At 38.4% G+C, this 27,471-nt stretch overlaps 1 protein-coding gene across 8 annotated transcripts in view; it reads left to right on the forward strand.

The window, feature by feature from the left end:
* Positions 1-271: 271 nt before the first annotated feature.
* Positions 272-27,471, forward strand: part of PIP5K1C (phosphatidylinositol-4-phosphate 5-kinase type 1 gamma) — a 124,232-nt gene continuing 97,032 nt past the window's right edge. For 4 of the 8 annotated variants that reach the window (XR_007949573.1, XM_051971964.1, XM_051971968.1 and 1 more), the window contains exon 1: positions 274-570. Coding sequence is in view for 7 of the 8 variants with exons in the window: in XM_051971964.1 (XP_051827924.1) it covers positions 465-570 (106 nt within the window). In the remaining variant the exon portion in view is untranslated. Of the gene's footprint in view, positions 571-27,471 lie in introns of all 8 variants that reach the window. The other 4 variants (XM_051971966.1, XM_051971969.1, XM_051971965.1 and 1 more) reach the window with 3 other exon arrangements.

Below are 27,471 nucleotides of genomic sequence, written 5' to 3' on the forward strand. Positions count from 1 at the left end.
TAGCTGGCACTTCTTAGCTTCTGCACGCCTGCTTCCAGCACCAACAGGGTCACTCAGCACGACCCTGTAACTGCACTTCCATCAGCTCGCCCCGGGGAGGCGCTCTCCCGCCCTCGGCGTGAAGACGTCAATCCGTCCCCTACCCACTCCCAATCTCTTTCCCGGTTGGCAGGGAGAGAGGGCGCGTGACGAAGCACGACCGTGGCCCCGCCCCCTCCGTCCCGCTCCCTCTCTCCCTCCCTATCCCCTCCCTCCCTCCCCCTTCCCCTCCTCCTCCCTCCCTCTCCCCTTGTCAGCCCGGACTCTCCCTCCCGGCGGTTGTTGTTCCGCGGCGGCAGTGGCAGGAGCAGCAGCAGCGGCGGCGGCGGCGGTAGCAGCTCCCTTCCCTCCGCCGAGGAGCCGGCTGGGCCTGGCGGGGCTTCCCCCCCGCCGGCCCCCGCCTCGCCTCGGGCCCGTCTGCGGCGATGGAGCTGGAGGTGCCGGACGAGGCGGAGAGAGCCGAGGCGGGGGCCGTCCCTCTGGAGGCGGGATGGACTTTGGAGAGCGGGGCGGCGGCGCCCTCGGCGACAGGTAACGGTCTCTGGCTCCTAGCCCCCCCCCGCACCCCGCCCTTATGGTGCCAGTCGCCCTCTTAAGGGCCCCCTCCAGTTCTCCCCAACGGTGCGGGCCGCCCCCTCCGGCTTGTGCTGCCGGCAGCCCCCTGGCGTCCCCCCTCCCCTCCGCCCTGTTGGTGCCGGCCGCTCCTTCGCTTCCCCCCACCCTGTTGGTGCCGGCTGCCCCCTCACCACCACCCCATAATATCTGCTTCAGTGGAACCGCCCTTGGGTCGCGAAAGCCCGTGACCCGAGCCTTCGATTCTTGGGGCCGGCGGGGAGCCGTGGGGAATGCCCATTTCCCTGCGTTGCTGGTGGGGGTGGGCAGGAAAAAGGGAGATTCCGGTCTCTTTTTCCCCCACCCGCGGCTCGATCGAACTGACCGAGGCATCACCCCGTGACTTCCCCTCCCTCCCGGCCTCACGGCGGAACCGCCCTCCCCAGAGTGGACGCCCCGGAGGGGTTGTTCCTCCCTGTCCTCAGCCTTCCCTTCCCTTTTCTATTCCCTGACTCCAGACCTACCCCCTGGGCTCCTGACATCTTCGTGATCCTAGGGGAGAGGGGGAGGAGGAGGAAGAGAAGGAGCAGGCACGGGTGGGGAGCAGGGAACCATGCAGGTCATTTAGTCCAGCCTCCTGCCGTGGGTCCCTTTTGACTCACGCACATAAAGGAATGGAAGGCAGGAGGCTTGTGTTCCAGATCCTTCCCTGCGTCTCTAAGCTGGTTTTCTCCATCCGTAAAATGGGGTTCATAGTACTTGCATGCGCTTTGTAAACCAGAAAAGCAGGGCCAGTTGTTAGTCCTTGTGGGCCTCAGTTTTCTCATCTCTAAAATGAAGGTGGTGGGGAGGAGAATCTGGATTAGAAATCCTTCGTAGGGCTAAAGTTGTAGAATTGAGGGTTGGGTAGGGAATTCGTATCTCCTAGTACAGCTTTAAATCCACACACTACCTCCAATGCTCCCTTTATCTCCCCAGGCTTAATGTGAGGGATACAGCTGGCATCAGGAGAGACTGAGACTGCCCTATTTATCCATTCCTTCACTGTTGATCTTTCCTATGTTGAATGGGTGGTGAGTGAAGTACAATTCTTCCTCAAGGGAAGATATGCAGGATTTCTGCACAGTCTGTTTTACTTCCTCATGAAATGTCTCAGATCTGGAGCTTTGGAATAGGAATATTCTGGATTTGTGAAAGTTCCACCCTGAGCAACCTCTTGTCTTCTTTCCAGGTGTAGTGACTCTTAAAATAGGGACAGCATAAATTTTCTCAAATAGTAATTAACCAATAAGATTGGACTGTAATGTAGAGAAAGGACTCCTAAATATGAGCAGTCTCATTGCTTCCACAGTGTTCACTCCATTGAAATGTTTACTTCGAAAATGAATTCATTTAATAGTTATGTGTCATTTCATTGTGGTGAAATGGAAATAATACCGGAATTGAACTTGAGACCCGGGTTTGAATTGAAGTTCTATTTCCTTGCCGAGCTTTGGTTGTGCTAGCTGTAATGTGGAATTGATGCTTACTCAAGTCGTTTTGCTTTGTAAATCTTGAAAAAGTGATAGAGAAATGTAAATTGTTGTTAATCTGTAAAAAAAAAATTTTTTTTAAAGTACAGTTCATAAGGGCCCCACACATGACCTTCCTTCCTTGCTAGTTTCATGTGGGCATCAATCAGGTTACAAAGCACTAAGCAAGAGCCTTTCTTTTCCAACCTTCATCTTCCACCTGTAATTCCCTCTTTGGCTAATCTTCACAAAGCCAGAAAAGCATGAGGCTTGCCAGGACACGAGAAACACCTTGTTGTTTAACATTTTATCTCAGAAGTTCACTGGGGCCTCTGATTGGAAGACTGATAAGATTAAGTACAAGCTCTGACTGTTGGGAAACCTGAAATTAGATAGGCCTGGACCCAAAGATTACATGAACACACTAAAATTGAGTTGAATGGGCTGAGTCACAGTTCAGAAGCCTTTTATTGTTTCCTGGATCTGACCTGGGAAGGAGCTTTCTCTGAGGAGATGATGTTTCTCAGAGTTATGGTCCAGTGTGATTGGAGGATTGTTCAAGCTGATGGATTTGGGGAGGGAGGGGGAATGATACTCAAAATTGTTGGTGGGTTTAAAGGCTTTCATGATGAAAATTCCTAGCACCAATGAGTTGACTGTGGTTTCCAGGACCACTTAAGGACTTGCACTGTGGTCAGTAGAGTTCTTCTTTTCTTCTTCCCCCTTCCTTCCCCTCACTCTTTGGTGTCCCTTTAACATGCAAACTGATCACTTCAAAATGTTTTGATCCTTGGGAAAAACCACTAGCAAGATTAGATAACTAGATCAGTTTCACTAAAACCCCCAACTTTCTTGCAAATGCCAAAAGGGGCTTAGGAAATTATGCAGTGTACCCCTCCCTCCATTTTATTGATGAACAAACCCAAGCCCAAGAAAGGGGGAGTGATATATTTGCATAAAGTCATAGCAGATCAGCAGAACTGATGAGACTAGAACTTGCCTCCTGGTCAGGTGACCTTTCCATTACACCAGAATGCCATTTTAGAGATTATTTCATCCATTCAGAAAGAATTTCTTGCCCAAGTCCCATACCACCACACTGGGCTGTGGTAGAAAGAACATTTCATTTTAAGAGTCAGGAAAGCAGGATTTGAATCTTCTATTCAACCTTGTGACTTTAGACAGATGATTTAAGCTTCTTGAGCTTCAGTTTCCACATTTATAAAATGGGTTTAATAGTACTTAAATATCTGGCTTTAACTGTACTTTTGAGAGGAGAGCAACTTGTACATTGTAATGTTATCTATGTGATGTATGCATGTTGTAAATGTATTAAGGCAGAAGACTTAAGTTTTTGGGGAATGCTATCTTTTGAAATTTACTTAGGACTGGTTTTCTTGCTCTTGTCTCCATTAGAATGAGAGTATCCAGGATAAATACAAGCTCTCCCAATCTCCTGTTTGGGAGCAGCCTGACCTGAGGTTCAGACCACCACTAGCTGTTTTTTAGTCCTGTAGTTTGCCAAGTGCTGGTAGCTGCTTGTTCTAAATTGCAGAACTTGTTCAGTCCACAGGTACTGCCCCTTTTCCTTACAGAAAATAAAGGGGGGGGGAAGGGGGAGGCAATGGTCATATGAAATATCTTTCTGGGTGCTGGTGCATGCTCCCAGAGGCCTGTTGTCTCCATGCTTCGACGATTGCAAACTTTCTGAGACCTGACCATTTGATTTGGACTTCAGACCACTCTTGTGTCTGTTCGTGTCTTGTAATGAATATTTTCTTGTTTACTCGATGTCCTCTGCTTCTCTTTGGATGTCAGTTCCTTCATTTATAAAGTGGATGGGTAAATGATCTCTAAGCCCTTTCTAGCCCTAATATTTAGTGATTCTCTGCTTTCAGTATGTCTCTCTGTTAGTGGCTTTTAAGTCTTTATTTATCCTATAGTACGCAGATGAATTGAATTCCTTTTTATCTTGCCCTGATTTGACCTCCCATACCTCATAGCTTGTACTGACAGTTACTCTTTCATCAGGTTGTTGAAAAAATGACTGCCCCCCTCCCCCACCATCTTGTTCAGCTAGTTTCTGATCATTTTTTGGCTCAGGGATTCATTGAAGTAAATGCCAGAAAAGATAGTTACAGAGTAGAATTATTGAATCATAGCTTATCCAAGCTGGTAGAGTTCTTAGAAGTCATCTAGCCAGTTTTAAACCCCAAAAGAAGTTACTTTCTCCTGCTCTCAAGATCATATAGTAACTTAATAGCAGAGTCAAAATGGCAACTCAAATTTCATGACTCCCAGATTTAGGCTTATTCCTGTACATTCTACTGCTTGATTTATTGCTTATACTAATGTCTTAAGTTTAGTTAATACTAAGCTTTGGGTTTATTTGTAATAGCTTTTGGAAAGGAGACTTTATAAAGTGAGCAAGACTAGAGTTAATATGTTATTGAATATCTTTGGGCAAATAACTTATCCTATGTCTGCCTCACTTTTCCTCAGATGTTAAGGGGGAGTAATAATAGCACCTACCTCATTTGTGAGTACCAAATGAGATAATATTTGTAAAGCACTTAGCATAATGCCTAGTATACGTTAGGTTTACCATATATAATGAACACTTGTTCCCTTCTTTTAATCAATAATAATAGTTGATATTAATATGGTACTTCAGGTTTTTAAAGAGTGTTTTGCACAATTATAGTGATTCCACCTCAGAACAATTACACAAGATTATAGTAAAACTAGCATTGGACTTGAAGTCAGAAAGACCTGGGCAATAATCCTGATACTTAGTTTTTGTGACCTTGAGCATGTCCAAAACCCAATTTTCCTCATCTGTAAAAAAGATAACACAACTCACAAGGTCATTTTGATGATTAAATGAGATGATTTATGCAGAATACTTGGCAAAACTTAAGTGGAATAAAATATAATTTATTGATGAGGAAACAAAGGCTCAAATTTGTTGAATTATGCTCTTTTAATTTGAACCATTTATCTATGTGATATCCTAATAAACGGTAAGCTTCATGGGGACAGGTGCTGTATACTAGTAATCTTTATATTTCTATAGTGAATTGTACATAGTAGATCTATTTTAGTTCATTTTTTTATTATGAATAGGAGTGTGTGAACAAGTCTAACTCCTTTGTAGGTCTAAGTAAAAATAATTTTTATTATTTTGTGTACATTATGATGAATAACCAAGGGCTCACTAGTATTTAGCATTGAATTGTAGGTTTGTTTCCTTGCCAGGGTTAGGATTGACTATACCATTCAGTTCTGCTATAGAGCAAAGCACTGCGCTGAGGAAGCTATGAAGGGCCCATTTTTTGCTTTCAAGAATCTTGTACTTTAGAGCAAAACCCTTTACAAATTTTATCTAGTGATTCAGGCCAGTGATCTTGAGGACTGTGGGAAATGAGTGTGGATCACAACATAGCATTTTCACTCTTTTTGTTGTTGTTTGCTTTCATTTTATTTTCTCTTATTTTTTCCCATTTTGATTTGATTTTTCTTGTGCAGCAAGATAATTGCATAAATACATATGCATATATTATATTTAACATATATTTTTACCATGTTCATATATTGGATTACTTGCCATTTAAGGAAGGTTGGAGGGAGGGATTGGAATACAAGGTTTTGCAAGGGTTATTGTTGAAAAATTATCCATGCATATGTTTTGAAAATAAAAAACTTTAATAAAAAATTATCTCATTAATCTTCACTCTTGTGAGATAGCTGCAATTTTTATCCCCATCTTATAGATAAAGATACTGAGGGTGATAAAGGTTAAGTGACTTGCCCAGGATCACACAACTAGTGAGGCAGATTTTGAACTCAAGTCTTCTTGACTCCATGTCAAAATGATAATTTATATAGAATTTATAGCTGTAAGAAAATTTAGCAATTATTTAGTTTAGCCTTTTCATATAATAGAGAAGAAAATGAAGGACCAAGGAAAGTAAATGACCTTTGCTTTAGTAGCAGGACCAAATTCATCACTCTTTTCATAGGTACAACATGTGTTTAATGCTATGTAAATAACTGGTAAAGTGCAGAATGTCATAGAAGTACAAGAGGATTTTGGGAAAAGAAAGCTTATCTTTAGGAATCGGGAAAGGTTTCATGGAGGTGACACCACCTGAGTTTAGTTTAATTCAGATATTCATTAAACACCTAAGAGCAAGGCCAGTGGTTTAATGGCTAAGACAGCTCACTTTTAGAAGCAGGAGGACTCGGGTCCAAGTGCCATCTCTTTTGACACCTATAGGATATAAGATTCAGATTCTAGACTGGTTACTTAATCTCTCTCTGTCCCAAATAGCTCTTTATTACTACAAATTGAAAAGCAAGTGCTTTTCAGCTTGATTCAGAAAAAGTTTCCTCATCATCTGACATTCCCTATTCCAATGAAATTAGATTCAGTGTCTCCCACTTCCACTCTCCAGTACAAGATACTGTGGTAGGCTCTGACAATCAAAGAACAGAAACAAAACTCAACAAACTCATGAAATAAAATTACAGTTGTCCCTTCCACATTACATTAAGAGCTACCCCCTTCTTCTCTCCTCCCTCTCTCCTGAGCCCTGGCAATCCAAAACATCCTCATATTTTTTTCTCCTCCCTTCTTTGGGAGAAATCTGATTCTTTTTTCTTTTTCTTTTATGTGATGATTATAGTACCTTATTGTAAAATTTGGGTTGATATTCGTAATACCATTCATGTATTTTATGCATTTCTTAGTTTCTAAATTTTGTGTTGTCTGTGGCTTCCATAAAACTTCCCAAAATTTCCCATTTAATTTGTAATGCCCGCTTATATCATTATATTGAAAGCTCAATGAGACAAGTCATGAAGTGGAAAGCATAACTGTAAAGTCATGTCAGGGGAGTGAGAATGTTAATAGTTACAAAGGAGGAGCAGAAAAGGCGTCATAGAGGAAATTGCATTGAGTTGTTGCTTGAAGGAAGCTAAGGGATAGAGGAATAGGGATTAGGAGTGAGTGAATTTCACTCATGGGAGACCACTAATGAACAGGCGGAAGTGGAAGTCAAAAGCAGTCCAGCTGTTGAGAAGTGCATTTGGGTTGGAAGCCTATGTGAAGGGGAAGTTGGAGAGCTGACAAACGGATTGAAGCTTGATTGTGGAGAACTTTGAATGCCAATCAGCTAATCAATAACTATTTATTGCCAGAAAAACAAATTTGCATTTTATTCATCAAGCAGTGAAGAACTATTACAAGTTTTTAAGAAGTGGAATTCTACTAGAAACTAGTAGAATTATCTAAGTAGCCTTTGAAGAGTGACTTTGGAGATTTGAGATTCAGAAGATGGGGAGAGACAAGTTAGGGTGCTATTAAAATAGTCCAGGCAAAAGGCAACCCAAGAGGGCCCAAGATCAAAATATATGCCCATGTATATATGCATATATGTATATATGTATATAGGAATTCAATACAAATAGTTTGTTTGAGAATATGTGTTTTGAATTTGATACTTCAATTGATCTAGTGTGATTATTTTTTAAACTAGCACTTAAATATAAGACCAAGAGTCAATGCTCAATTTATAAGCAGGTAGAAGATATGAAGGAACAGTTCCAAGACTATTAACTGCTAACTATTAGCAGCCTTAGGAAAAATTACTCCATATTATTTATAAGAAAAAGGGAAATCAAAACAATTCTCAGATTTAACTTAATATCTAGCAAAATTCACAGAAAAAATGGAAACAGTCATTATTTGGGAGGGATAGAAAGAAATATTTTCCTCATTGTTGTTGGGGCTGTGAATTGACCTACTCATTTTGGAAGGCAGTTGGAAGTATGTTTATAAAGTGACTAAAAACATTCATTTTCTTTGACCCAGAGATCCCACAGTAAGAAGCTTAGGTCCCATATATGCCATAAATTCATAGCAGTACATTTTTATTATCATAAAGAAATGGAGGGACAAAAGCCTATCAACTGAAGAATGGCTAAACAAATTATAATATATTAATATTATTACACTGTTTTAAAATGTTAAGGATACAAAGAAACATGAATTGTCTTCTATGAACTGTGATAGAGTGAAGTTAGCAGAAACAGGAAAACAGTATTTACAAAGGCTACAGCAATGCAAATGGAGAGGGAAAAACCCCAAAACTGAGCATTGTGCAAGCTTGGCCCTGAAGAAAGAGGGAAGAAAATACATTCTCCTCCTTTATTTGCAGAGGTTGGTGATCAAGGATGTACCATACACGATACATATTATCACACTTAGTGGGTCTTTTGGTTAGTTTTATATAAGTGCTTGAACATACTCCAGGCCCTTTTCTTGGCCCTCTCCTAGAGAAAAAGAGATACATTTGTAGAAGAAGGAAAAAGAGATATATTCGTAGAGGAGGGTTGTGGAAAAACAAAAGATAACATGACTTTTATTTTAAGGATGCCAGGACCTGAATTGGGATGATAGTATTTATAGACATATCTAATTGGTAACTATTTGTAGCTCAGAGAAATAACTACAAAAAATTTTAGGCTTAGTTAATAAAAATAATGGAAACATAGGATTCTATAGGTTTTTACACATTGGTTATTCCATTTGATCCTCACAGTAGTCATGTGAAGTTGTTATTGAACTTTCTCCAGTTCTAGAAACTGGTTCAAAGAGAGATGAAGTAGGTGATTTACTAGCCCATTGTCACAGTTCCTCAGCCAAGTCTTGAACCCTAGTCTGCTTAATTCAGACCACATGGCTTTTCCTCCCACACCTCTGTTGGGTACTGTTGTTTAGTGTTCCAAATGGGAAAGAAAACATTGTTCTTCTAATACCTCATTTTAAAATAGGGAGTTAACAAACATTTATTAAAAATCTACTATACAGAGATCAATGTGTTAGACACTGGCGGAGCTATAAAGTTTAAATAAGATATGGTCCCTTTTATATAAACCTGGCAGTCTATTAGGGGAATAAGACCCAGACACAATAACTGTTGTACACACACACACACACACACACACACGTGCGCGCGCGTGTCCTTACACATTTGGTGCCTTAAGGAAGCAATTGTTTATATAGTTTAAAAATACTGGACTAAGATTTAGGAGAATCCAGGATTCCCGTCCCAGCTATGCCAAAAACTCATGTGACTATGGCCAAATCATTTCATCCTTCTGTCTCATTTTTTCCCAGAGGTAGTGTGATGTGGAAAAATGTACTCTACTGCGAGTGAGCAGAACAAAATTCATGTCCCAATTCTTCTTCTTATTAAACTCTTGATAACCTGGCTCCTTCTCACTTGTCATTTTCTGCATAGCTTCTAGTTAATGATAGGGTCACTAATCACTGTGATCCAGTGACACTGGGATCTTTAAGTTCCTGGAACAAGGCACTTTGTCTCCCAAATCTGAGGTTTTCCTTTGCCTGTCTTTTATGCTTGGAAATCTCTCCTTCCCTATCTATGCCCATTCCCTTCCTTCAATGCTTTAAGCACCGGAGGAACTACAAAGTTTAAATAAGATGTAGTCCTTTCTTAGATAAACCTTCCTCAAGAAGCCTTCCTTAATCTTAGAGACTTCCCTGTGAAATTATATCCACCCCCATCCTGGTTATAATTGGCAAACATGTATAGAGTTGTTTGCATATTGTTTCCCACATAGACTGTGAGCTCCTTGAGAGCAGGTCCTTTTTTTTTTTTCTTTCTTTGTAAATCCAACACAATGCCTGGTACATACCTGATATTTGCTTTGTTGGTTGACTTAACAGGTGGTTAATATTGGAAACTATATGGCATGAAGTCTTGGACTTGGAGACAGAATTCTTGAGTTTGAATTTTGCTTTATATACATACATACATACATACACACTCACACACACACACACTGTCTAGCCCAGAGCAAGTCACTTAACCTTTCTGTGCTTTAGTTTCCTCATCTGTTAAATAGGAATAATAGTAATTCTCTTCTAGGGTTTTTGTGAGAATCAACTGAATTAACATATATAAAACACTTTGTAAACATTAAGGCTATATATTAAGGCTAGTTATTGTTTAAGTGAACTTGACCAAATTATTCCTCATCTTTCTCCCTTAACTCCTTCATCTCTGAAAAGGAGATCATGATTCTGGCATTGCTTATCTCATAGAGGTATTGTGCTAACATGGTTTGTGAACTCTCCGGTAAAAGCAATTCTGGCACCAATCAGCCTGCTTACCTTATCTAGGCAGTAAAGTGAAAACCTGTTAGAAGGTCTAAAGCAGTACTTCGTCTAAAGGATTATTCTGATATGTACCAAGATAAGATAGAGCAAAGATATAAATGGGCTGGGAGAAGGAAAAAACCTTTTAGATTTAGGTCACCAGAGCTACTCAGGGTCATTGTAGTCAGAAGCTGGCACAATCTGCTTCAGCTGATAACATCACATGAATATGCATGGTAGGTATATAAACTGAGACTGGAACTTATTGGATTGGTTTTTTGGCCTACCAAATTTACCCACCTTTAGGGAAGCCATAGCAGAAATGTTTCAGATAAGATGGAGCTCTAACTTCAAAATTGTTCTTTTCCACAATTATTTGTGAAGTGTTTTAAATATGGGACTCTTCAGAGAAAACTACAGACTCGGGTTCTGCCTTCTAGGAACCTATAACTCATTATATCATAATTGTTTTCAGTTGGAAGAATGTCAGAACAGGAAGGTAGCTTAGAACACAGAATGTCAGTGATGGAAGGGACCTTAGAATCATAGAATAATAAAGTGCTAAAAGATCAGATGAGGGAGAAAACATGATAAGCTGGGAATGAGAAATGGCAGATCAGGGAAGGTTGTATATTAGCTTTGGTCCTAGGCCTTGAAGAAATGGATAGAAGTCAGTGGATCAAGATAATAAGGAGATACAGAAAATAGAGCAAAAATAGAGGAGGGGGAAATTACTGACCAGTGGTGATTGAAATAATGGAAAACAACTTCATTAAGCCTGTACGAATTACTTATGGTACAGAAGCTAGAACCAAATCTTTTGTGATTGAGTTGCAGGAAATATGGGCTGCTCTTGACTGTTGTGGTTGTCTTAAATAGCAATACATACATGGTTAGCTCTTTAAGCATTTTCATAAATGTTCTCTCATTTGATCCTTATATCAACCCTCTTAAGATGGGAGTAGTCCTGTGAAAAGAGTCCTAGGCTTGGAGTTAGTCGACAGCTCTTGCTAAAGCTAGCTACATAAAAGTTAGGCAAATTACTATGTCTTTTTGAATCTTTGCTTATATATAAAGGAAGATAATTATATTTGTACTACTTGCTACAAGGCCGATAGGAAGAAAGCATTTATAAAATTTTTTAATGCTCTAGATATAAGTAGGCATGTCCTTTGGATAAATGTGAAACAGCTTCAGAGAGGGGGAACAATTTACCTAATGTTACTCAACTACTCAGTGGCTGAATCAAATCCAGATCCTAGCTTTGCTGCTAACTCTAAATCCAGAGCATATTTTGTTCTTCTATAAATCTAATGTTTTTTTACATTCTACTGCTCTGTCTTCACCTGATAGGTACAACATTTGCCATGTCTGTCATTATACATACCATACTTGGCACTGGGGGAAATAGAAGTATGAATGTCAGTAGTCCTCCTACCCTTGAGGAATTCATAGTGTTTTGGGAAATAAGGCGTGTGTGCTCAGAGAAATAGGCACTACAGCTATTATCTTTTAAGGATAGTACAGTTATCTTGAATGTTAGAGATCACTTTCATTTGGGAGGATCAGAGAAGGCTTTCCTGCAAGAGACTTGGGCCTCAATGAATATATAGAATGTATACAGGAGAAAATCATTCTATGTTTAGGGGATAATTTAACTAAAGCTTTGGAGGTATATCTTCTGGGGAGCAACAACTCTAGCTTGATTAGAGTGTATTATAAGTATGGGGAAATGGCATGAGATTAAACTATATAGGTAGGGAACTATAAAGTTTTTGGAAGCCCTCGAATGCCAGAGTAAGGATTTAATGCTTTGTTTGAAAAGCAAGAGGAGCTGGATCTTGAGCAAAGGAATGACATAACATGAACAAATCTGTGCGTAGTCATCTCTTCCTGAAGTTTAGACGTATGTCTGGTTTCAACAAATATAATTTACTGGGATACAACTCTCATAATTAAAAATAAAATATCATTCTTCACTCTCCCCACCAGTATTTTAATAACATCAATCACTGTGTCTGCTTGAGACAGAGTATCTAGACACTTGACTTGAGAGGAGGGTTAAGGGACCTTGATTACAATTAACTTCACCGCTGTGATTGCTGTGATTATAAGTGAAGAGTGGTAACTGATGAGAAATAACTTAATGAAGGTTTCTGGGAACATTTCCAGGGCTACCATTCTCTACAGTTCATATGATATCCCTCCATTTTAAAATAAAAACATATTTTCATGGCCACTTTAACCAAAATAGCACAACTTCTAACTTTCTTTATGGGATCAGATATTGGAAAAGCTGAGAAGGAAGATAATTTTATTCATTCTGGAGAAAGAAATCCTAATTCAGAAAGGTGCATTGTCAGAGCTATTAGGAGATGCCAAGTGCCTTGCTAGGGCTGGCTCACCCACTGGCCTTTTAAACACTTGGAAGAGGTTCGCTCCTGAATTCAGCTTAGAAATGCTGCCTTTATAGGACTTACAGGTGCTAGAGGATGGGGAAGGAAGGGGAAGGAGACAAGGGCCTGCCTACTGTCTATGGTCTCATGAAGACTAGCTTAGAAGGAGAATTAATAGAAACATGGTAGCTTTTTTCCCTTTCTTTTCTCTAGATAGACTTTTCAGCTAGGATAAATGACTGCTGCAGTCTTTTGCAGGGGTGCATATGGCCTGGCAAATGGCTCGAGAGACATCAAAACAAAGATGTTTGAAGAACATACAGAACCTAAATGGAGTTTTGTGATTTACAAAGCAGTCTCTTTTCATCTGTAGAAGATTCTTATGGCTCTTTGTTATCAGATGCTTTTAGAAATGACTATTCAATAAACATTGATGAAGGATCTACTATGTACTGGGCATCAATGCCAGTTCTTTTCCTTAGGAAACTTATGTTCTACTAGTTGGTGAAGCTTTCTAATGAAGCCAGGACCACAGATAGAATTGTACTCTTCCATCTCTGCCTTTCCCCCTCTCCCTCTTTATCCCCCCACTTTTGACAGCATTTTGTCGTGCATTTTCAAGCCTTTCAGTTCAGGAAGCTACCTCACAAATTTGTATTACTAAATAAAACTCAGCATTTCTATTGGAGGAAAAAAGGGGAAATTTTTTTTCCTGTCTAGTTGGTGTTAAATTAGGGGGGAAAAAAACCACAAAAAAGCTTTTATAAACATATATACAACACATAAATAGTACATAGACCTCATTTGTGGGAAAGATGTTGGTTTCTTTTTTTTTTTTTTTTTCTTTTTCTTTTTCTTTTTTTAATTATAGTTTTTTATTTACAAGTTATATGCATGGGTAATTTTACAGCATTGACAATTGCCAAACCTTTTGTTCCAATTTTTCCCCTCCTTCTCCCCACCCTCTCCCCTAGATAGCAGGTTGACCAATACATGTTAAATATGTTAAAGTATAAATTAAATACAATGTAAGTGTACATGTCAAAACAGTTATTTTGCTGTACAAAAAGAATCAGACTTTGAAATAGTGTACGATTAGCTTGTGAAGGAAATCAAAAATTCAGGCGGACAAAAATAGAGGGATTGGGAATTCTATGTAGTGATTCATAGTCATCTCCCAGAATTTTTTCGCTGGGTATAGCTGGTTCAATTCATTACTGCTCCATTGGAACTGATTTGGTTCACCTCATTGCTGAAGAGGGCCATGTCCACCAGAATTGATCATCATATAATATTGTAGTTGAAATATATAATGAAGATCTTGGTTTCTTTAGGAAGCCATTTTGTTGTACTGTTGGTATGCTGTCAAAGAGCTCATGATCTGATATCATTTTTCTATCCTTAGTGCCTAGATACATTATTGTATACATTGTGTATGCTTTATACATTTTAGCATTAAATTGATACAGCAGACTGAAAGTAACTGCTAATTCTGCCAGATTGAAATTATGATGTCATTTCTCCAAAGAATGGGATGGAAAATATCATCTGCCCCCATAAAGTGAGAAGCAGAGTTTGATACAGTAGAAGAAGAAAAAACATCCTGATAAGTAGAGCTGTTCAAAGGTGGAATGGGCTCTGCTTGAGAAAGGCAATGAGTTTATTCTCCTTGGTTGACTGCTTCAGGGGAATACTGTGTAAAGGGATTCCTGTACAGGTCTGAATTGAAGTAGAAGACTTCAGTGATCCTTTTGCATCCTAACTCTGTACTTCTAATCTTGGCCAAAAAAACTATTAGTCAACATTAATAAATTAATAAATCAACATCAATAAAGTCTTCTTGGCCTGTTGTCCAGCAAGTGCCCATCTCCCAGTGGATACCCAGAAGAGTCAATTGAAGTTGCTGATGAAGACATATCTGAACAATTGAAGACCAATTAAAATGACGCTTGCCATCTCAGAATCTAGTTCCAAAAGATTGTCAGAAATTAAAAATACATCTGGGAGGAAAATTGGGCCAAGAAACTTAGCAAATTGGTCTTAAAACAGCTTGTGATCTTCAGAGAGGGACTTGTAGTGCTGAATGTTCCTCCAGATACTATAAGAACTTCTAAATCGGTGTGCCTGGAAGATTTCTAGTTCAAGAGATGCATTGTCACTATTCAAGTCCTAGATAGACGGGAGGTTAGCTGGCTGGTTGTTGGCTTGGAATGAGTTCCAAGTTCAAGCACGATAGAATCTTGCTCACAAGTGACTCAGACTGGGCAAGGGAGAAAAGATACATTTACTCTTTGGTAAGCACCTACATTAAGCTAGGAATTGAAATTGATATAAAGATAGATAAGACATAAAGTTATAGAATCTTAGTGAAAGAGACCTCAGAGATCATCAGTACCACCCTTATACCTGATAAACGCTTAGAAAACCTGGGGGCAAGGATGCACTCTGAGACTTAATAGGTCAGTCATACAAAATAACTCACACTTATATGGTGCCATGTGGCTTATAAAACTACTTCCTTACAAAAACCCTGTGAGATAGATAGATCAGATATGCTCCCAATTTTACAAATGAAGAAATTAGAGCTTGAAGAGCGGTAAAATGACCACTTTTGCATGGTAGGCAGTGTCAGAGCTAAGGCTTGAATTCTGCCTTGGTTTCCTCATCTGTCAAATATAATTATGCTTTCTGCTCCACAGTGCTGTTGTGAAGCAAGCATTTGTAAATTATAAAGGGCTATCGAAATGGCAATAATGATAATGAACATTTACATAGCACTTACTGTGCTAAAGCACTTTATTATCTCATTTAATCCTCACAACAAGCTTAGGAGTTAGATGCTATTTATTATTATCTTCACTCTACAATTGAGGTAACTGAGGCAGACAGTGATTAAGTGATTTGCCCAGAGTTACATGAAAAAATGCTCTAAATTCCAGCTTCTTAGAATGTGGCTCCTAACCTCACATGGGATTTTGTAACTCAGTGAGGAGTGGGGCAGAGAAATGTTGATTTATTATCAGCAAAGACTTGATTTGTATACCTAGTTTATATACCTAAAGATATAAAAATTTCTCTAGCAAAAAGGGGTTACTAGTGGAAAAAATTTAAGAAGTCCTGCTGTAAATCATTATTGATTAGAGAAATGCAAATTAAAACTTATTCCATTGAGCCAACTAACTGCCCAAATATGAGACAGTGGTGACTTATTACCATCACTTTCATTATCATTCCTTACTTGAAGAATTCCAATGACAGCATTTCCTAAGGTTATCTATTCTACTTCTGGGCAGCTTATTAGAATTTATAAATTATCAGGGATACAACAATTAATGAACAAGTAATAGAGATGTCTATAGATACAAACAATATAGACTGGTAACCATAATGTGAATATGTATGAGACAACAGGAGTTCAGAGGAAGTAGAGATCTTATTTCAATGCCTTGGACTTTCCATTTTCTATCTTTCTACTTCTGTCTTAGTCCGTACCCATATTAACTCATATTTACCTTATCTTTTTTTCCCTCTGAGGCAACTGGGGTTAAGTGACTTGCCCAGGGTCACACATGGATTACTTTTTAAGTGTTGTTGATGACTTGTTGTAACATCAGTCCTTACTGGAAATAACAATTCCTTTCCCTTAACACACACACACACACACACACACACACCCATCCCTGTGAGCCTTCTCAAAACAAAAACAATTAAGGAAAACCAGTTGATATGGGAACTATATATAACTTGTGTGCAATAATTTGTACCTGTAGTCCCTCACCTCTTGGAAATGAAAGATGGTACATTTGGGGGCTAAGGCTGGTTGTTACAATTTTACAACATCTGCCTTAATTGTAGTATTATTTTTCTTTATATTTTTGAAGTCATTGATATTTTTCTGGTTCTATTTCACTGTGCATCACTTCCTATAAGAAGACAAGGCTTCCTGTGTTCCTCTGAATTTCTTATGTTTCTTTTAGTATAGTCCATCCATTACATTCATATGTCACAATTTGTTCAGCATTTCCCAATCTATGGGTACTTACTTGGTTTCTGTTTTTTTATAACAATGTTTCTTTGAATATTTTAATTTATGTCTATAGGACCTTTCCTTTTCTTTGACCTCTTTAGGCCTAACATTGGTTTCTCTATAATAAAGACTATGAATAATAGGTCAATGACTTTCCTTGTGTCCTACTCATTTTCCAGAATGCTTGGACCAATTAATACTTCCATCAAAAATGCTCTTAGCATGCTCATCTTCCCATGATTCTTCCAACACAGAAATAATTGCATTTCTAAAAACACTAATTTTCATCGTTTCATACCAACCTACTCACACATCTTTATTGATTCCCATTGTCTATATTTCAATGGTAAAGAGAATTATCTGTGAGGTCAGGTAGTCAGAAAAGACTTTCTGGAAAAGATATAAAACCGGGACTCAGAGGATATATGGGATATTAATAGGAGGAGAGGAGAGAGGAGAATGGGGAAATATAATGAGAAAGGGCCCCGAGCTAGAAAAGATGAGATCTAGAGGGTTTCCCCTTGGATGGTCTATATTCCTAGATAGTCCATTTCCACTGTTGCTGTTCTTTAATCTAAGACATAAACCTAAAATATTAGAAGTAGTGTGGAATAAGTGTCTAGTGAGTGGTACAGAAAATGAATGACATGAGTTAAGGGATTACTGCAGGTTAATGATGAAAATATAGGACCAGGGTGTCACAAGCCTGCAGGCACTCCTATACAAATGTCACTACCATAGGACTAGCAGCAATGTTCACTATTAAATTTCCAAAAGAAGCATTTCCAAAAATGGTTAATGGAGAGGAACATTTGGCCACCAATACCCAATACCCTTCCTGATCACAGGGTCTCATCTTCCTTCAAATCTTTGGGAAAAGGCCCTCATCAAACATGGATTTCTGTTATTAGGCTGATGTAATTTTCCAGTTTATATACACCTGCTCATCAGGATGTGAGTTAGCATGTAGGCAGATGAGCAGAAGACTGATGAACCAGAAGATTCAAAATGTTCCTTTTACACATTATGGCTTTGATTCAGCTTGGATGAGGTTATGGGAATACTCCATTTGCCACCAAAGTTATTTTTTTTGTTTTTTGAAATATGGTAATAAAAAGAAATAAAGAAATATGGCCAATTCTCAGTTTCATTGATCACTAGAATTTAAATTGTAAAGATTCTCAGAGGTCATCTAGCCCAACCCCTACCAGAAGCCTGAACACTCTCTAACACATGGTCATCCAGCCTTTGCCTTGAATGCTTCCATCATTAAGGAGATTATTCCTTCCAGAGGCAGACCATTCCAGTATTGTGCAACCAATAGTTAAAAAGTTCTTATTTTATTGAGAGTGTCTTTTGGTTCCCTTGGTTTCCATGGCATTGCTCTCTTCTGGTTCTACTACCCAAGTGAAGGCAAATTTCTCCTCCTTAGTTGCCTTTCCAGGATCATCATCCATCTCTTATCCCACTCACTTGTCTGACTTAGAGTGAATTGTCTCTGGTGCTCAATTTTTTGCTTTTTAACATGAGGGAGAATTCAGTGTCCTCTAAAATCTCTTTCAGTTAATCTATTTTGTTTTAATGGATCCAGAAGCACTAGAACATTTAATGTAATTCAGTAACTATATCACTAAGATCTTGCTATGTGGTAAGTACTATGGAATGTAGTAAGAACACAAAAAAGAAAAGTGATCTCTGTCCTCCAAGAAAAATAGACTAATAGGGGATATGACATGTATACAAATAAGCACATTACAAGGTTCAAACAGGATTTATAAGAAAGTTTGAGGACAAAAGATCACTTTTACCTGGAGGGAAGTCTGAAAATATTGACTGTGGAGTGAGCTCTGGGGAAGGAGAAATACAACCAGGTAGCATGCAATGGGATAGAATAAATAATAAAAGAGGGCTGTGAAGGGCAGAACAGTATTGGGGAAGAACTAGTAAGTACTCCAGTTTGACTAAAACCAAAAGGTGTTTACAGAGAAGTCAGATTAAGCTGAGATGGCAAATTGAAGCCAACTCAGAGGACATTGAATGCCAACCTAAGGTATTTGTATTTTCTCTATAAAAGATGCAACCAGAAATTGTCTGGCCAATTTAATAAAATTAAATAATAAAGCCTTTGTTTGATACTTAGTTCTTCCTTTAGAAGATATGAACATGTCCATGATTTATGGCATCTCTTTGATAGGTCATGGAAAATGCCTTTGCCCTGGTTACTTAGCCCATTAACATCTCAAGATAAGTGATTGTCTCAGCTTCTGAGAATAATATGCTTGGTACAAATAGTTTTAGTTCTGATCTTTTTACTAGGCCTTTAAAAAGGAGTTAATGTAAGTGAAGGAGCAGAGGATTAGAAAGAGCTGAACACTGAAGGACCCAGACCTGAGAGCACAGAAAGCAGATTTAGGCCTTGGGAATATAAAGCCTATGCATGTCAATTGCCACTCCTTTTAATCCTCTACACACATCAAATAATGGCAACTATTGAGAAACAGTATAGAAACCTTTTAACCCCTTGGTCTCAGGAAAGGAAGGAGTGATGATGGTCAGTTGGGCAGGAGAGGGTTGGGAGTTTCCAGAAAGAAAAGCAGGAAGGAATAGTTAGACAGTAGGTTAGACAGTAGTTGTTATTATGGATAAAAATGTTAAAAAAAAAAAAAAAATTCTGAGTTTCTCAGAAAAAACTCTGGGTGGAAGCATGTTTTTATAAAACCTCAACTCCATGTTTGAACACATTCTTATCCTAGAAATTTGAGGGCCTGACTCATAGGTTACAGTATCCTAAAGGTACTCAGGAACCTCTGAATGACTTTGAACAGGGAATGACCTGGTCACATCAGTGCATCAAGAAAAGTTGTTTAGAGATATGAGAGATAAGGAGAGAAGGATCTGTTCAACATTCTGCTAATATGACTCAAAATGGAAAAGTTTTTTCCCCCTATAAATATAATCAATGCCATTAGAATTAGAAAGATGAAATTAAATGGCAAAAACTTGCAGTCAGTTTCTCTTAGAAAGGCCTAATTGCCAAGATGTATAGGAATTGATACAAATATATAAGAAGTTTCCACCACCTCAATAAATTAATTGTCAAATGATGTGAACAAGCATATCTTTAAAAATGCAAGCTATCTGGTCTAGCTGGATGGCACAGTAGATAGAACACCAGCTCTGAAGTCAGGAGGACCTGAGTTTAAATCTGGTCTTAGACACTTAACACTTCCTAGCCATGTGACCCTGGGCAAGTTACTTAACCCCAAGTGCTTAAGCAAAACAAACAAACAAACAAACAAACAAACAAAACCAAGCTGTCAACAACTATATGAAAAAAATATTCAAAAATGCTTAATAAGAGAAATATAAATAAAAAAGAACCTGAGATTCTATATTACACCCATTAGATTAAAAAAGAAGACAAAAGTAGAAATCACAAAATCTTATACAGCCTGAACCAGTTTAAAATATAATTGGAAAAATTTAATAAAAAAAATTTTAAAATACATTACAAGATAAATAATATCAGTTTCTGATTTTCTAAGTCAACATGGGACCTTTAGGTATCCATTTCTATTTGACACTGATGCTATAGAAATTGACCATGAATAATGCCTCCTACATCTTGGTAGAAGAGTGATAGATTAGAGGTGCAGAATGAAATAGAAATCTTCAGATTAGGTCCAAGTGAGAGCCAGAATTTCAGATCACACCTTCTGCTTCCAAATCCAAGTGTTCCTTCTACTGTCCTATCTTTTGTTTGTTCCCCGGGGATGCAAGTGATTTGGACTTGTAATCCAGTTTTCCTTTTGATTGCTCACAGAAGTTTGGTTCTAATGATTGTTTCCCCATTAAAAAAAAAAAACAAACCTAATATTAAAAGTTGCCTTTAGTTATTCTCAGTAATCAGAATATGTCATTTGATTTGGGTGGGTACACATTACCTGAAATTTCCAGTGCTAAGTGCCAGGAAGGCCATGGATATGAAGGAACAAAAAAGGGAGAGATATTTCTGACATCTCCTGTATGTTGACAACTTCCCAAGTTCTCCATATGTCAGAATTAAAAACAAACCCTTTTCTGCCTACTCGGAGTCTTGGCTATAACAAGCTTCTAGAATATGTGGAAGAATGGAATAGCAAGGCACTAAGCCCAAAACCTTTTCTCTTCCACTTGCTAGCTTTCTGTCTTTAGTACAAGTCAGTTTCTCTCTACTGAGAGAGAAATTTAGGTTTAAATTTAAGCGTTAGGTTTCTCACCTGAAAAATGAGAATGATAGCTCTGCTACCTACATTTTAAGGTTCATGAAAATACTTTGTAAACTTTAGAGAACTACATAAATGTATACTCATACTGTAGGGGCTCATCTAGCTCTGACATTGTGTGAATCTATCATCATGATTTTCATCTGTGAAATGGAATTGAATTAAGTGATCTTTATCTTCCCTTCTAGCTTTGAATAATAGGACCCCTTGCCTCACTTCAATCTCAAGGGATGAATAAAAACATAGCTGTTCATGCCCTACCAAAGATATTTTGCTGAACCCTTCAATACCACACACACAAATGCTATTACTTATTTTATCAAGAAGGACTGCATATGGGATGAAAGCATAATGCTTTTCTATTCTTTAAGAAGCCAGATATATGAGAGTCATTGATCTAATTCATTGATGCTGCCTTTTTTGGAAATATTTCTGCTAAGTTAGAGTCACTGGTAAAACTTTAACAGAGGGTTTTTTTTTAAATTTATTTAGAGGATTTTAATTCTTACAAGTTGATGTACAAATATTTGGGGGGAATGCTCCTGATAAGTACTTTTCTTTCTTTTTTTATTTATTTTTAATTTTATTTTATTTAATAATAACTTTATATTGACAGAATCCATGCCAGGGTAATTTTTTACAACATTATCCCTTGTACTCGCTTATGTTTCGATTTTTCCCCTCTCTCCCTCTACCCCCTCCCCAAGATGGCAAGCAGTCCTATATATGTTAGATATGTTGCAGTATATCCTAGATACAATACATATTTGTGGAACCGAACAGTTCTCCTGTTGCACAGGGAGAATTGTATTCAGAAGGCAAAAATAACTCGGGAAGAAAATCAAAAATGCAGATAGTTCACATTCGTTTCCCAGTGTTCCTTCTTTGGGTGTAGCTGTTTCTGTCCATCATTTATCCATTGAAACTCAGTTAGGTCTCTTTGTCATAGAAATCCACTTCCATCAGAATACATCCTCATACAATATCGTTGTCGAAATGTATAATGATCTCCTGGTTCTGCTCATTTCATTTAGCATCAGTCCATGTAGGTCTCTCCAAGCCTCTCTGTATTCATCCTGCTGGTCATTCCTTACAGAGCAATAATATTCCATAACATTCATATACCACAATTTACCCAGCCATTCTCCAATTGATGGGCATCCATTCATTTTCCAGTTTCTAGCCACTACAAACAGGGCTGCCACAAACATTTTGGCACATACAGGTCCCTTTCCCTTTTTTAGTATCTCTTTGGGGTATAAGCCCAATAGAAACACTGCTGGATCAAAGGGTATGCACATTTTGATAACTTTTTGGGCATAATTCCAGATTGTTCTCCAGAATGGTTGGGTTCGTTCACAACTCCACCAACAATGCATCAGTGTCCCAGTTTTCTCGCATCCCCTCCAACATTCATGATAAGTACTTTTCAAAGGAAAAAACCTCATAATTCCTGGAAACCCCTGATCTAGAAAGTGGCAATTCTCATTTAATTTCCTTAAGCTATCCATATCAGATGTTAGAGTTGAAGGGCATCTCAAAACATGAACAAAGAATGTCAAACTGAGCAGCAGTAACCTTAAAAATCTGGTTGATTCTCTCATTTTTATATGGTTCAGAAGAAAAAGTTTTCTTTCAGAGTTTAGCAACCTCATGTCTGGATCTTGGGGGGTAGGGATAGGGGTGGGTTACTGCTGAAAGCCTTTTCTTTAAAGTCAGGCAATATTTGAAAAAGTTGTGCAAATAAAAGCATAGATTAATTAAAGAGAGTCTCTCTAAAGGTTTGCGGCATCCAGTATGCTTATTGTGTTAATCACTGTTGTGTGAATTGTAACAGTTCACATTAACATGAACTTGAAAGGTTAAAAAGGACTTTACATGCATTCACCTTGGATCCTCACGGCTCTCTGAGAAAAGTACTTCCTGGTACTATATAGAATTCTATGTCTGAAGTTAAAATGATTTGGGATTAAAGATTGCCTCACTTTCTGGTTGTTTGACTCTGGGCAAGTCACTGAACTTCCCAGCCTTAGATTCTAAATCTGTAAAGGGAGGAAAGTAATTGCATCCACCTCTCAGAGTTGTGAGGAGCAAATGACATAAGAGCACCTTTGAAAACCTCAAAGTGCTTCTAAAAGCCAACCATTGTTATCTTTTGTAGAGGCACCTAAATGGCAGAGTGGATAGATCAATGAGGTTGAAATCAGGAAACCTGAGTTCAAACGCAGCAGTTGTATGACTCTGGGCAAGTGACTTAACTGCAGTCTATTTAAATGGGATAAATGGGTAAAATGGGATAATAATAGCATCCACATCATAGGGCTGTTGTTAGTAGCAAATAAAATAATATTTGTAAGGCACATAGCATAGTTACTGGCCCTGAGTAGAGACTAGTTGTAGACTTTAAACTCAATCCTTGCTTAGTCTGGCACTTTCTCATTGAAACCTTAGTTTTGAAGAAAACAAAAGATTGATCTTGACATAATTTATTTCCTATGCCCAACTATTTTCTTTTCTTATTCTGTCATGTCAGTTATGTCTTTACTGAGATCATCAGAGGATGCCCTTTTAGTTGTGATGTTGTCAAGACTCTGCCTTTTCTTTAGGATCTCATCAGCTTCTCTAGGTTCCAATATTACACTGAGCTACCCACAAGATATCATCTTTCTGAATGTCCTATATATATCTTAAATTCAACATGTTAAAATGTAATTCATTATCTTTTCCTTTAAAACATGTCTTACCTATAAAATGCCCTATTTCTATTGAAGGCACAATCATTTTTTCCATTTACACATTCCTAAAATCTTCCTTCTTTCTCTCCCTTTATTTACAATTAATTTTCAAGTCTCATTGACCCTATCTATCACAGTGTTTTAATTTCATCTCTGTCTCTTTACATCACAACTGTGACCAAAGTTCACTTCTTGCATTGGATTAATGTCAGAGTTCCCTAATTGATATTTCTGTATCCTCTAATTCTTATTTCTAACCCATCTTCTACACAACTGCCAATATAAGGCACAGCTCTGACCATGTCATTCCCCAGCTCAAAAATCTTTAGTGTCTTCCCATTACTTCTAAGGATAAGATGCATATTCCTTTACTCTTCATTTAAGGACCTTTAGTAGCCATACTCCCACCTTTCAGCTTTATTTCATACTGTTCCCCTTCATAAACTTTGCTGTACTGGGTTACCTGCCATTCAGTATTCCCTTACCTCCCTACAGATCTTCCATCCATCTTCAAGGCCTAAATGACTCTATATTTGTCTTCACCACCTCTCAGAATCCTGATCCTCCTTCTAAGCTCAACTTAGATGTCAGCTCCTTGAAATTTGTTGACATTTTCTCCCTCCCTCTGCTGCATTGGCATGAGAACCAGAAAGCATTATATAGTTCATGATTATATATTGATAAAAAAGAAACAAAACAAACAAAACTGAGTGAGTAACAGGTCAGGGTTAGGTTCTAAGCATCATTTCTTTCCCATATCCCTCTCTAGATTTGTACCTTGTCTTAAGTATATAGTTGTTCTACTGCAAGATTCCTCTTCTCTTTTCAAATTGGGTGTGCTGAAAGCCGCTGTGCTTCATACTAGCTTTTGAGAGTTATTCCTAAATTGACAAAGAGCCACTATACTTCCTCTCTTACCTACTTAGATATATACATGTCATGCTCTTCCCTAGTTCACTGAACATAAGCTTCTTGAAAGATAAGCCTGTTTTATTTTTTCACCTTTCAAAGCCCAGTGCCTTGCATATAATAAATGTTTTATAGGTGGTTGTTGAAGTAAATTACATTCTACTTTATTTTCTACATATCTATGTGATTTATCACCCCAAATAGAATGTAACCTCCTGTTTTGATATGGGAGCCACCTGTCAGTGGTTGCTGGAGGTCTTAGAGCTGTAGAATGGATCTCTTCATGTGAGAGGATGATGACGATTCAAGGAGACTGAGAGGCAGTTACATTCTCTGACTCTTTCTCCTCTTCCCTCTGCCCTCAATTTATTTCATTCCCAATCCACAAGGAACATCTGTGAAGGCTGCTTTGCAACTCCTTCAAGTGTTACGATTCATTATTGTGCATGCTCTCGGAGAATTGACCTGTCCCTTCACCTAGGCATGGTCCTTAACAATCTCCCACCATTCTCAATGATAGTGGCCTCTTATCTCATATGCAGTAAATGCTTATTACAAATTGAATTGAATTTGGATATCCTAAACTCCATATATTAGGCAGTACTTTCTCTAAATCCTGGTCCATGATTCCTTGGATTCTTCCTCCAGTGTCCTTCTTCACACTGGCAAGGAATGCCTTTACCTGTAGCTCTACTTCTGTGATTGGTAAGTTTGTTCCCAAACCTCCATTATGGAAGCACCCATAGTAACTATTTTCATTTCAAACATTGTTCATTGTTCTGGACATTGCCTTAATGCAGGATATCTGCAATCTCTCCCATGTGTCTCCTTCTCCCAACTTATTTTTATATATTTCTCCCATTAGAATGTAAGCTTCTTGAGAATAGAGACTGTCTTTGTGTTTGCACAATGTCTGACACATAGTAAGCTCTTAATAAATGTTGCTATCTAACTTTCTCTCTATTTCAACTCATATGGTTCTGGATCAAGATTTACTTCATTTTGCCCCTTGGGAATAGACATCCAAAAGTCAACAGGCTGGACAGCAGGATAAAAAACTCACCATCTACTTTCAAGAGTAAGATAAGAGGCCCTTGAGTATTACTGACATGCTGGTGAAGCAAAATAGGGAAGTAAGGATGGGGTTTGGGTTTCAGTATCACTTCCTGGTTGTGGTAGTTTTTATATTCAGTCTCTTTGTAGTTCATACTTTTTTTTTTAAATTGGTTTTCTGAGACAAGTCTCCCATTGAACTCTTAGTTGTATAACTCGTATCTCCCTGAAGCTATAGTAGTGTATTACCTATTGTTAGAAGGTGAGCAACAGAATTTCATTTAAAATGACATTTTATCAAGATTACAAGTAACTTTATAAATTAAACCTACTCATTTAGCCATTAGGGAACATAGGCTCATCTCATAGCCAAGCTTCCCTCTTCTACGACCGGAAAGGGTTAGGGAGAGGACAGTAAGTCTGTGAGTCTACCTATGAGAAGATGTCTAGATAGTAAAAAGATCCTTTTTTCCTCCATTTGGGTAGGTACTTCTCGAGCCTTTTTATGACTTCATTTTGTTAGAAAGCACCAGATATACTCAGTGCTGAGGGTATAGAGAAGGGCAAAAAACAGTCCTTGGACTCAAGAAGTTTATAATCTAACAGAGGAGACAACAAGCAAACAAATATGTACAGACAAGTAAGACTTAATTGACAGACACTAGAATTAAGAGGAATTGGAAAAAGGTTCATGTAGATGGTGGGATTTGAAGGAAGCCAAGGAACAGAGATGAGGAGGGGGAGCATTTCAGGCCTGGGAGACAAGAAAAATTCCAAGAGCTAAGAAGGAGATGATAGGGAATCACTAAAGTTTATTGAATAGAGAAATAATATGTTTGGCCTGCACTTAGGAAAAAGCACTTTGATGGCTAAGGAGAAGATGGATTGAAACAGGGAGAGACTTGAGGCAAGCAGACCTACCACCAAGTTGTTGCAGTGTATGTGTGAGGTGGTAAGAACCGGCACCAGAGTAGTGCAGTGTCAGAAGAAAGAAAGGGGTGTATTGAAGATGGGGTGCAAAGATGAAATTGACAGACCTTGGCCCAGCATTGTATATGGAGAATGAGAAAGAGTTGTTAGGAGAATGGGAGAGCGGTGGTGCCTGCAGTTGTAATATGGAAGATGGTAGGGAAAGGTTTAAAGGGAAAAGATAATGAATTCTGTTTTGAACTGTTGAGTTTAAGATGTCTAGTTAAAGATGTCTGAAAGACAGTTGGAAATGGGAAATGCTTGGGTGGAGGTTAGCAGAGAGGTTAGGGCTAGATAAGTCTATTTGAGTAAGAGTTGATATGAATGGGGGAAAAAAAGGCTAACCTGTTTTGATGAGCTTCTCTGTTAGTTTAATCCTTGCATACCAGATACAAAGTCTGTAGTTGAAACTTTCCCAGTTTGTTTTTTTTTAGCTTGATTTGTTGGGACTGACAGCCCACTAAAAATAGCACTTAAGAATTGAAGAGTTAAATATCAGCCCCAAAGTAGAGGTGAGGAAAGGCATTACCCTTCTTTCATTAGAGAGATCAGTTGGTTTTGCTTAACTTTTTGTTGTGTGAGAACTGTCAGTTGGGTTAAGGAGGGGAGATCTAGAAGTTACTGAGATATTTAGAAAAATGTTTGAGTCATTTCCACATTGTGAGAAGGTATCAGAAGAGGAAGCTAATGTGAATCCAAAATTTTAAAATGAAGTCTACATAGAAAAGTCTATGTAATGATCATGTGCTGAAGTATAAGATGAATTAAAGCAAAAGACACACTCCCAGAATTTTTCCTCAAATCTGGACATCATTAGTGTGACTCAA

Source organism: Antechinus flavipes, chromosome 1 (assembly GCF_016432865.1).
Source record: "Antechinus flavipes isolate AdamAnt ecotype Samford, QLD, Australia chromosome 1, AdamAnt_v2, whole genome shotgun sequence".
NCBI classification, from domain to species: Eukaryota; Metazoa; Chordata; class Mammalia; order Dasyuromorphia; family Dasyuridae; genus Antechinus; species Antechinus flavipes.